The sequence below is a fragment of the Peromyscus maniculatus genome, chromosome 20, assembly GCF_049852395.1.
Source record: "Peromyscus maniculatus bairdii isolate BWxNUB_F1_BW_parent chromosome 20, HU_Pman_BW_mat_3.1, whole genome shotgun sequence".
NCBI classification, from domain to species: domain Eukaryota; kingdom Metazoa; phylum Chordata; class Mammalia; order Rodentia; family Cricetidae; genus Peromyscus; species Peromyscus maniculatus.
The window spans coordinates 28,489,374-28,499,211 of record NC_134871.1 but is presented as its reverse complement, the minus strand read 5'-3'; the positions used below and the strand labels follow the sequence as shown (position 1 = coordinate 28,499,211).

General features: G+C 45.4%; 1 protein-coding gene across 1 annotated transcript in view; it reads left to right on the top strand.

Annotated features, from left to right (window-relative positions):
* The first annotated feature begins 308 nt into the window (after positions 1 to 308).
* Laptm4b (lysosomal protein transmembrane 4 beta) overlaps positions 309 to 9,838 on the top strand; it is a 65,252-nt gene continuing 55,722 nt past the window's right edge. The window contains exon 1 of the mRNA XM_006977616.3: positions 309 to 607. Coding sequence (XP_006977678.2) covers positions 509 to 607 — 99 coding nt within the window. The 5' untranslated portion in view covers positions 309 to 508. The remainder of the gene's footprint in view (positions 608 to 9,838) is intronic.

The following is a 9,838-nucleotide window of genomic DNA, read 5'->3' as shown; positions in this document are numbered from 1 at the left end:
TCAAAGTACCGCAGTTGACTGGAACCATACATACCACGCACTTCCCTTCCTCCAGTTTGCAAGATAACTACAGTCCTGGCACAGCACCCACCGATTATCTGCAAGCTAGACTCGAGGCAAACACAGCTGGAATGAATCCCAAGCAAACTTGCACCCATTGCCGGAGGAAAGCTCCGGAGCCTCCCTGAAGGTCCAACAACCACGCATCTACTTGCGCAGCGCTCTGGACGCCCGCAGCTGGCTGGAGCCGGCGGTGACATCACGAGCCCCGGCAGGCCACGTGACCCAGGCCTCGCCTCCCCCGCCCCCTCGCGTCGCCGCGGTCTTCGAGCTCAGTGTCCCGCCGCAGCCGCCGCTCGGAGCTCTCGGGGCATCGCGGAGCCAGGGGCCGGGCGAACGGGTGGGGCGTCGGAGCGGCCAAGGAGAGGGGCAGCAGCAGCCGACCGGGCCAGCGGGGCCGGGACCCGAGCGGACGAGGCTCTTGCAAACTTGTGCGCGCGTCGGAGCGATGAAGATGGTCGCGCCCTGGACGCGGTTCTACTCGCACAGCTGCTGCCTGTGCTGCCATGTCCGCACCGGCACCATCCTGCTGGGCGTCTGGTACCTGGTGAGCGCGGCCGGGAGCCGAGGGGGCCACCCCGCGCGCCGCGCACCCCGCGCCGCCGAGTCCTTCCAGCTCGGCCTCGGCCTGGGGGCCGCCCGCGATCATCCGCCTAAAGTTGTATTATTAGAAAGTTAATTCTCGGGGAGAGCCGATCTGCAGCGGCGGGGGCCGGGGAGGGGGCTCGGGGCCCTGCGGGGTGTGCGGCGTGCACGTCCACCCCGGTGCGGCACTGCCGTGAGTTCGCGTCCGAGCCGAAACGGTTGGGAAGTTCTTGCCGGTCTTGAGTGGGTTTTCCCTGCACATACTTGTTTTAAAGCCTTTACACCGGGAAGGCACCGCAGTGTGACTGTGTACCAGTCGGCCTGGAGAAGCCATCTTACACCCACTCAGGTTCCTGCCCGTGGACAGGTGATCCCTCCGAGCTGGCACGGCGGGCAAATGCAGTTTTTAAAAATGGCTTTTCGGGTTGGCGCTTTTAAGGTCTCATTTGTGTAGAGAACAAGCGGTGATTCTCTTGGGCGGCCGGGAAGCCTGATGGATTCTTGCCCTGTGACGCTGCCCTTGGTTGATGGTTGGCAGCCCTGGACTGCACCAGCCTTGAGTCGATTCCTCTGCATTTTGGATTTTGTGACATCATTTTTGGGAGTTAGGTCCGAGCTACTTGGCAATGAATAATACTGCAAGATGAAGCGCCTTAGGTGGTAGTTAAGTGGCATATATAACTTTTTAGTTAGAATACATTCTTATATCCCTCAGCACTTGTCTTCTCCCTGCACCCCCTTGGTGGCTCATAGTTAATATTTGATAGTTTAAAAAATATACAGTATATCGAATTATAAACTGCTTTGTGCCATTTTAAGCAAAGCATTCCCCTCCCTTGTGATGTTATTGGCTATTTACAGTCTCAAGTTTCCTTTAGTTGGGCTCATTATGGCTATATAATAGAAATTTTTAGCCCTAAAAGCTTTCCAACAGATTGTTGATATGTGTGGGTTCTGGCTGTGCAGTGTGAATGCAGATTGAACATTAGTGCGTCGGCCCAACCCTGACTTTTCTTAAAGCCAAGGAATTTACAGAAATTTAAAATCAGAGTTGGAGTATAGTGAGCAGTCTCGAGAAGTGCTTTTGCGGATGGTCAGGGCAGACAGTCGCCTGCAGATGTCTGTATCTTCCTTGGAAGTGTTCAGACCAGCAGGCTGGCAAGCATTTGGGTGGATGTAATTTGTAAAATCTAGGGCATTGCATTAGGCAAATGCACTACATGATCTACAGGGGAGATAAATCTACTTGAGCCCCGCAGTTGGCAGGTGGCCAACCAGGCGGTATCGGTGATAAAAGCAGCGTTCCCACACGCTTCCTTTCCTGAGGAGCCTGCCCTTTGTGGGGTATTTGCAATGGGAAATGAGGCCTTTTGCAAAATAGCTTCCAAACAAGCTACTAGACAGGAAACTAGGGTCCAGTACTCACCATCTTTACACAAAAATCTTACTTATTTCACAATACTGTTGAAAATGTCTTCAGTAGTTGAGCTCCTTACAGCTTTAAATATAATTTGGTTATCCAAAACCTTAATTTACATTTAAAAAGGCTAAAGTCGTTGGGGTCTAAGGCTTGAGGAAAAACCAGGCATCCCTCCTTCCCTGAACACACCCCCCCCCCCCCCCCCCCCAGCTAGCCTCATGGTCTGGTGTGAGAAAGAGTTTTCTGGAAAAGGGTAAGAGTGGATGGGTGTTCCGAGTCCACTGTAGACTGAGACAAATAAAGTGATTTGTTTTCTGCGTGTTTTCTAATTGCTGTTTACCAGTGAGGTCCTGCATGTTGTGTTCTGTGCTAGTTAAGCAAATTTAAATATTCCTAGTGAAGACGGAGGTTAAGAGCTAGCAGGTCTTTTCCGTCCCTGGTTTCAGCTCAAGTGATAGCTGGCCCATCCTCCCCCCCCCCTTTAAACCTTTTAAAAAGTTGTGGTTTTGCCTTGACTATCAAAGGTTTTCAGAAATAAAACATTGATTCAGCCATTAGAGTTTTCTTTTTTTATTAGATCACCATTCACATACAGTGAGCTTCGGTTGTTACTTGTACAGTTCATTGGCAAATGTATAGACCTGCATAACTAAAGGTTTTGAAATTTTCTTTTTCTCTTTTCTACCTGGTCTCATTGAGCCTGTCAGCACTGGGGGGCAGGCCACTTTCCGACAGAGTTTACTGTGTACACTTGTGTTCTGTTCCTTTCACTTAGCATGACTTCCTCCTGTTGGAATGCATGAATGGCGTGCTTGCTGAACATTATTCTGTGAATACACCACACCTTATTTGTCCATTTGCCAGGGATTGAGCAGTTTCTAGTTTGGAGTATTTTATATATATTCAGCTGCTCTGAACATTCTTTAGCAAGATTTTGTTTTTAAACGTATGTTTGTATTTGCAGTGGGTAGATACTATCGAGTGGAACCCTTGCTCACCTGGTGAAATGTCTGACTCACCCAGTGCTAGCCAGTTTTCCAAAGTGGTCAGTTCAGGTTCAGTTTGCTCTGTTAACTACAGGGGATGAAGTACCAGCTGTCTCACGTTCACCAATATTTGGTGCTGTCCGTCACTTAGATTTCAGCACTCTAGTGGCATACAGTGGTGCAGTTTAATTTGCATTTCCCTTATGAAGAGTGATGTGCAGGAGTTTGGCTTTGGTTACGAACCAATTGCATGTCTTTTTATTGGGCTCTGTCTCATTAATTTGTAGAAACTACATACTTGGATACCAGTTCTTAAATATGTACTTGTGACTGTAATCTCTCAGACTCTGGTTTGCACACTCTTGCACACACACACTCTCTCTCTCCCTTCCTTCCTCCCCCCCTCTCTCCCTTCTCTCTCCACACCCTTCTTCCCTCTCTCTCCACACCCTCCTTCCCTCCCTTTCCACATCCTCCCTCCCTCCCTCCCTCCCTCCCTCCCTCCCTCCCTCCCTTTTTCTCCCTTCATCTCTCTCCACATCCTCCCTTCCTCCTCCCTCCCTCTCTCCACACCATCCCTCCTTCCCTCTTCCCTCCCTTCTCTCCCCACAACCTCCCTCTCCCTCTCCACATCCTTCCTCCCTCTCTCCTTCCTCCCCTTCCTCCTCTTCCTTTCTTCTTTCCTTCCATTTACTTATTTTTTTGAGGCAAGGTCTTTCTTTGTGGTCACGGCTGTCCTGGAACTTGCTATGTAGACGAGACTGGCCTCAAAATTGTAGAGATCCGCCTGCCTCTGCCTCCTAGTGCTGGGATTAAAGTAGTGACTCCTTGCCCTACACACTAATTTTCTTTTCTTTGTTTTTGTTTGTTTTTTGAGACAGGGTTTCTTTGTGTATGTAGCCTTGGCTGTTCTGGAACTAGGTCTGTAGACCAGGCTGGCCTCTACTTCCTGATTGCTCAGATTAAAGGCATGGGCCACCACTGCCTGGTCATACTCATTTTCTTTAATGAGACATTTTGATGATTAGAAATCACTCAGAAGTATAAGATTTTAAGTTCAGTTTTCAAAGTTAATACTTTCTGTATCCTATGAAATCAAAGGCTATAATGTTTTCTTTCTAAAATCTATATGTGGTTTTAGCTTTTCTGTGAAGTAGGAGTTGGTATTCATTTATTACTTCAAAAGGCTGTTTAATGCTGAGCATGCCTGTAATCTCAGCACTCAGGAGCTGAACCAAGAGAACTGCCATGAGTTTAGAACAGCCTATTGAAATGGGTAGAAGGCCAGGCATTGGTGGCGCACGCCTTTAATCCCAGCACTCAGGAGGCATAGGCAGGCGGATCTCTGCGAGTTCGAGGCCAGCCTGGTCTCCAAAGCGAGTTCCAGGAAAGGTACAAAAGCTACACAGAGAAACCCTGTCTCAAAAAACCAAAAACCAAAAAAAAAAAAAAAAAAAAAAAAAAAGAAAGAAAGAAATGTGTAGAAGAATGATGCTGTGCGTTCTGGAATGTTCTCTCTCTCCTGTAACACAAATCTTAAAAGGTCTTATTAAATAAAAAACCCAGAACCAGATATTGGGGTGAATAGCTGAGAGATCAGAAAAGCAGAAAGAAGCCAGTTACGTTCTTACCCGATTGGAGATCCTCCTCCAAAGAGACCTACTTCCTGTCTACCCATATGCCTTTCTGTTCTGCCATCTCATTTCCTCTCCACCCAGCTACATCACTTCCTCTTCCAGTCCAGCTCTGTCACTTCCTATCTATCTGTACAGACCTCTAGACCTTTATGGTTAACTAGTGTTGGAATTTAAGGTGTACACCACCACGCCCAGCTCTGTTCCCAGTGTGACCTTGAACTCACAGAGATCCAGACTGATCTCTGCCTCTGGAGTGATAGGATTAAAGATGTGTGCTACCATTGCCTGACCTCTATGTTTACGTTAGTGGCTGGCTTTTTCCTCTGATCCTCAGATAAACTTTATTGGAGTATATAGATAAAATATCACCACACTGTCCATCAGAGCAGATCTGTATTCAAGGGTTCAACATTGTCAGTCTCGGTGTTTGGGAATATATCTGTAATGGATATATGCAGGCCTCCATCATTCACTAAATAATACAGTATAATTATTTATGTCATATTTACATAGTATTAGTTGTAAGTAAGCTAAACACGACCTCTAAGAACACATGCTAGGCTCTAGGCAAATGCTAAGCCATTTTATGTAAGATGTAAGCATTGAAGGAGTTTGGCGTCTCCCCTTCTGCCCAAATTCTCCCATACTCATCTCTGACTCCCCCAGCTCAATGCCTCTATTTTTAGTTTAAAAAACTATGTGTATGAAAGTCCACCAGCATGTATGTATGTGCATACATCATGTGCATGCAGTTCTCTCAGAGGTCAGAAGGGGGTCATAGGTCCTCTGGCACTGGACAGTTGTGAGCTGACACATGGGTGCTGGGAACCAAAGTGTTCCTAATAACTGAGCCACCTCTCCAGCCCTGCCTGGTTCTGACACCCTGGTCTCTCCATTACAGCTCCATGTCCTGTTTATTTTTTTGTCTGGATCTTCCTCTTACCATCATTTCTCATTTATGCTCTGATTAGCTCTCACTACTGTAGAATAATGACTGATCTATCTTAAACAGTTAATATCTCTTTATCCCTTTGTCTTCCAGATATCCTTTTTATTTTATGTACATGGATACTCTATCTGCATGTATGCCTTTATACCAGAAGAGGGTATCAGATCCCACTATAGATAATTGTGAGCCACCATGTGGGTGCTGGGAATCAAATCAGGTCCTCTGGAAGAGCAGTCAGTGCTCTTAACCACTGAGCCGTCTCTCCAGCCCTCACTCTCCCACTTTTTAAAAAGACATTTTTATTTATGTGTGTTTTTATTTATCTGTGCCATTTGTGTGCTGGTGCCCTTGGAGCCCAGAAGAGGGTGTTGGAGTCCCTTAAGCTAAAAATATAGGCTGTTGTGAGCTGCCCAGTGTGGGTACTGAGACCCCTGTTCATGTTCTCTGGAAGAGCAGTAAGTGCTCTTAACTGCCGAGCCATCTCTTCAGCCCTAGATATACTTTTAAATACGAATGGCTATGATGTTGCAAGCTGTACTTTTTGTCCTCTAGGTATATTCATAGGGCAGTTGACAGTGTATCAGATTATAGGCTGTGAGAGGTCAGAATAGCTGGGCTTATTGGCTTTGCCACCTGGTTCAAATTAACCATGTAGTTCACGTTGAAGGCCTGGCCAACCTGTGTTTCACGCCTAATGTGTCCTCTTTGTACCCCCAAAGTTATGGTATTATAACTATTGACTTGTCTGGGGATAGGACAGTCAAACTGGCATCCTGTGTTTTATCTTTTATTGTGTTGTCATGTCCCTTTTTAAAGTTTATTTTTATTTCATTTCACTTTATTTATATTTATTATTACTATTATTTTGAGACAGGGTTTCCCTAGCTGTCCTGGAACTCACACTGTAGGCCAGGATGGCCTTGAACTCAGAGCTCTATCTGCCTGCCTCTGCCTCCCGAGTGCTGGGATCAAAAAGGTGTGCACCACCACACCTAGCTGCCATGTCCCTTCCTATTTAGACCTCAGAGCAATCTCGATTCAGGTGCGGTTGGTGGTAATGCAGTCATTGAAGATGAATAGTTTCTTGCCAGCTGTCAAATTATACGACTGTCAGTAAGTCCAGGGCATAATATGGGCTGACTCATGGTACTGTATAGTTCTTACTGTCCAGTGTTTTCTCTGTAAAAGATTGAAATACTGTGCTGAGGAGCCAGAGTTTTATTGTCTAGGCAGTAGGGGAACCACTGAAGAGTTATGAACAGGGGTGATAGTGTATACAGGGTGTTTTTATTGTTATTTTGAGACAGGATCTCACTCTGTATGCAGCCCTGGCTGGCCTTGAACTTACATCAGATCCTCTTGCCTCTGTCTCCCGCTGAGAGTATAGGTATGGGCTGCCATGTCTGGCTAGCCAGCTTTTAGGGCAGATTAAAATGAACAGGGTGTTTGAGATGGCTGGAAAGGCAGATCAGAGCATCACACCTCTAGCAGGCTCTTTCCAGGCAGATCTCATTTGCTGATGGTGTAATATAGATGAAGGATTTATGTTAGATCTCTGTTGCCATGTGGCTTTTAACCATCTGATTTGAATCAATTTGGATAGTTTTACTTATTTAAACAAATGGCCTTTTTTCACTGCTCCTCCTCTCTGAGAATTAAGGGCAGCTCTGTAAAATATCAGCTGGTGGTGGGGTTGTTGAATGATGTGTATATGATATACACACACATATCATATATTCCCCCATTATGAGTGAAGTTTTACTAATGGTTATTGGTTGTTAGAACACTTTTTAAACGTTATTTATTTTATATGTGTGTGCATTTTACCTGCATGTATATCTGAGCTCATGAATGCCTGATGCCTGCAGAGGCCAGAAGTGGGTGTCTGGTCCCCTGGAACTGGATGGTTGTGAGCTGCCATGTGGTTGTTGGGAATTGAACCCCGGTCCTCTGCCGAGAGCAGCCAGTACTCTTGAGTGCTGAGCCGCTTCTCCAACCCCAGTTAAGACAGTTTAAAGACAAGCTGGACAAAAATAAAAGGTTGCCATCAAAGCTGTTTATTAATATCAAATTCCCATGACCCCTTTAAGCATATCTAACAGAATATCAGGTATTAATTTGATTAAAGTGGGCTTTACATTACGAAGTACAGTATGTTTAACTGTACTCCACATGCAGGCACATACCTGTAATTCTAACAGAGAGGCTGAGGCAGGAGGATTGCTGGGTACATAGCAAGACTTTCTCTAAAAACAAAAACAAAAACAAAAACAAAACTCCTGTAGTTTGTTTTGTCAACTTTCAGTCTCCACCATGAAGGAGGAAGAGGCCAGAATTCTCCCTCCTGACCTACCCCTTTTGGGGAGCTTTTTTATTTTTAAGATTTTATTTTATTTGTGTGTGTGTGTGTGTGTGTGTGTGTGTGTGTGTGTGTGTGTACATGGGTGCTGGGAACTGAACTTCAGTCTTCTGAAAGAGCAAATTCTCTTAACTGCTGGGACATCTCTTCAGCCCCAGCGTTTGTATTTTGAGACAGGTGTCATGTATCTAGGCTGGCCTAGAACTTCTTATGTAGCCCAGGATGATCCTGAACTTCCGATTCTCCTGCTTCCATCTTCCAAAAGAAGATGCAGGTGAGGGAGCATCACTGTGCCAGCTGGGTTAATGTTGGGGCTTGAGTGATTCTCAAGCCCAAGCAGTTAACTCACTTCCTTGGCTTTCTAGAACTTTTGGAACACTGGAAATTGTTGAAGGCTATGAACTGGTTTTTTTTGTTTGTTTGTTTGTTTTGTTTGTTTGTTTCTTTTTTCTTTTCTTTTTTTCTTTCTTTATTTTTTATTTATTTATTTATTTGAGACAGGGTTTCTCTGTGTTAACAGTCCTGTCTGTCCTGGAACTTTCTCTGTAGACCATGCTGCCCTTGAACTCAGAGATCTGCCTGCCTCTGCCTTCTGAGTGCTGGGATTAAAGGCTTGAACTGGTTCTTATTTTGCTTGAAGCAAAATAAAAATTAGGCAAAAATCACACTGCAGTCACCAATTAGAACTTGAGGGGAGCTGGAGAGGTGGTAGCTGTTAAGAGGGAGCCACAGTTGTTGAGGACTCGACCCCCATCTGGTCTCCACAGGCACTTGCATTCAGGTGCATATAACCACACACACACACACACACACACACACACACACACACACACACACACACACATACACACACAGGATTAAAATAATTAAAATCAACTAGGACTGGGGAGATGGCCCAGCTGTTAAGAGCATTTGTAGAGGACCCGGGTTTAAGTTATCAGTATCCACATGGTAGCTCACATCTATCTGTATGTGACTCCAGTTCCAGTTATACACATAAAATAAACCTTTTTTTTTTAATAAAGTAAAATCAAACTTTAAAGTTTAAAATTTCTCTTTGCAGTTGCTCTTTCAAGGGATAATATTTCTCAGATTCTGTGAGGGGTCAAGGAAATGCTTACCGCAACAAAACAATTAAACGGTTTGTTTATGCATTTTTATTTCATTAGTTTTTGAAAGATTTCTGTTTTATGTTTTGCCTGCACGTGTTTTTGTGCGCCCCGCCCCACCCCCATGTGTTCCGTACCGTGTAAGCCAGAAGAGGTTGTCAGAGTCCTGGCAACTGTAGGTTGTGAACCACCATGTGAGTGCTGAGAATTGAACCTGGCTCCTCTGGAAGTGTGGCCAATGCTCTCAACCATGGAACCACCTCTCCAGCCCTATTTATAAGTTAAAAAATAGCCATGTATGGTGGTGCACGCCTTTAATCCTAGTGCTTGGAAGTAGAGGCAGGCGGATCTCTGTGAGTTCGAGGCCAGCCAGGGCTACAGAGAAACCCTGTCTTGGAAAAAAAAACTATAATAATTTTAAAAATATACATTTACTTTGTGTATGTGCATATGTGCACCATAGAGTGGATGTGGAAGTCAGGACAGCTTTGGGTATCATCATTCTCTCCATCCACTCAGGACAGATTGGCAGCGAGGGCCTCCCTAGTTTACAGACATCAATTGATTTGCTTTTGATCCTAAAATCAGACAGCCGTTCGTTCTGTGAAATAGTGTTACAGTGAGCAGAGGTTGACTTCCTGGAAGAGCTGCCGAAAGAAACAATGTAAGAAAGGTCATTTCAGCCGGGCGGTGGTGGCGCACGCCTTTAATCCCAGCACTCGGGAGGCAGAGA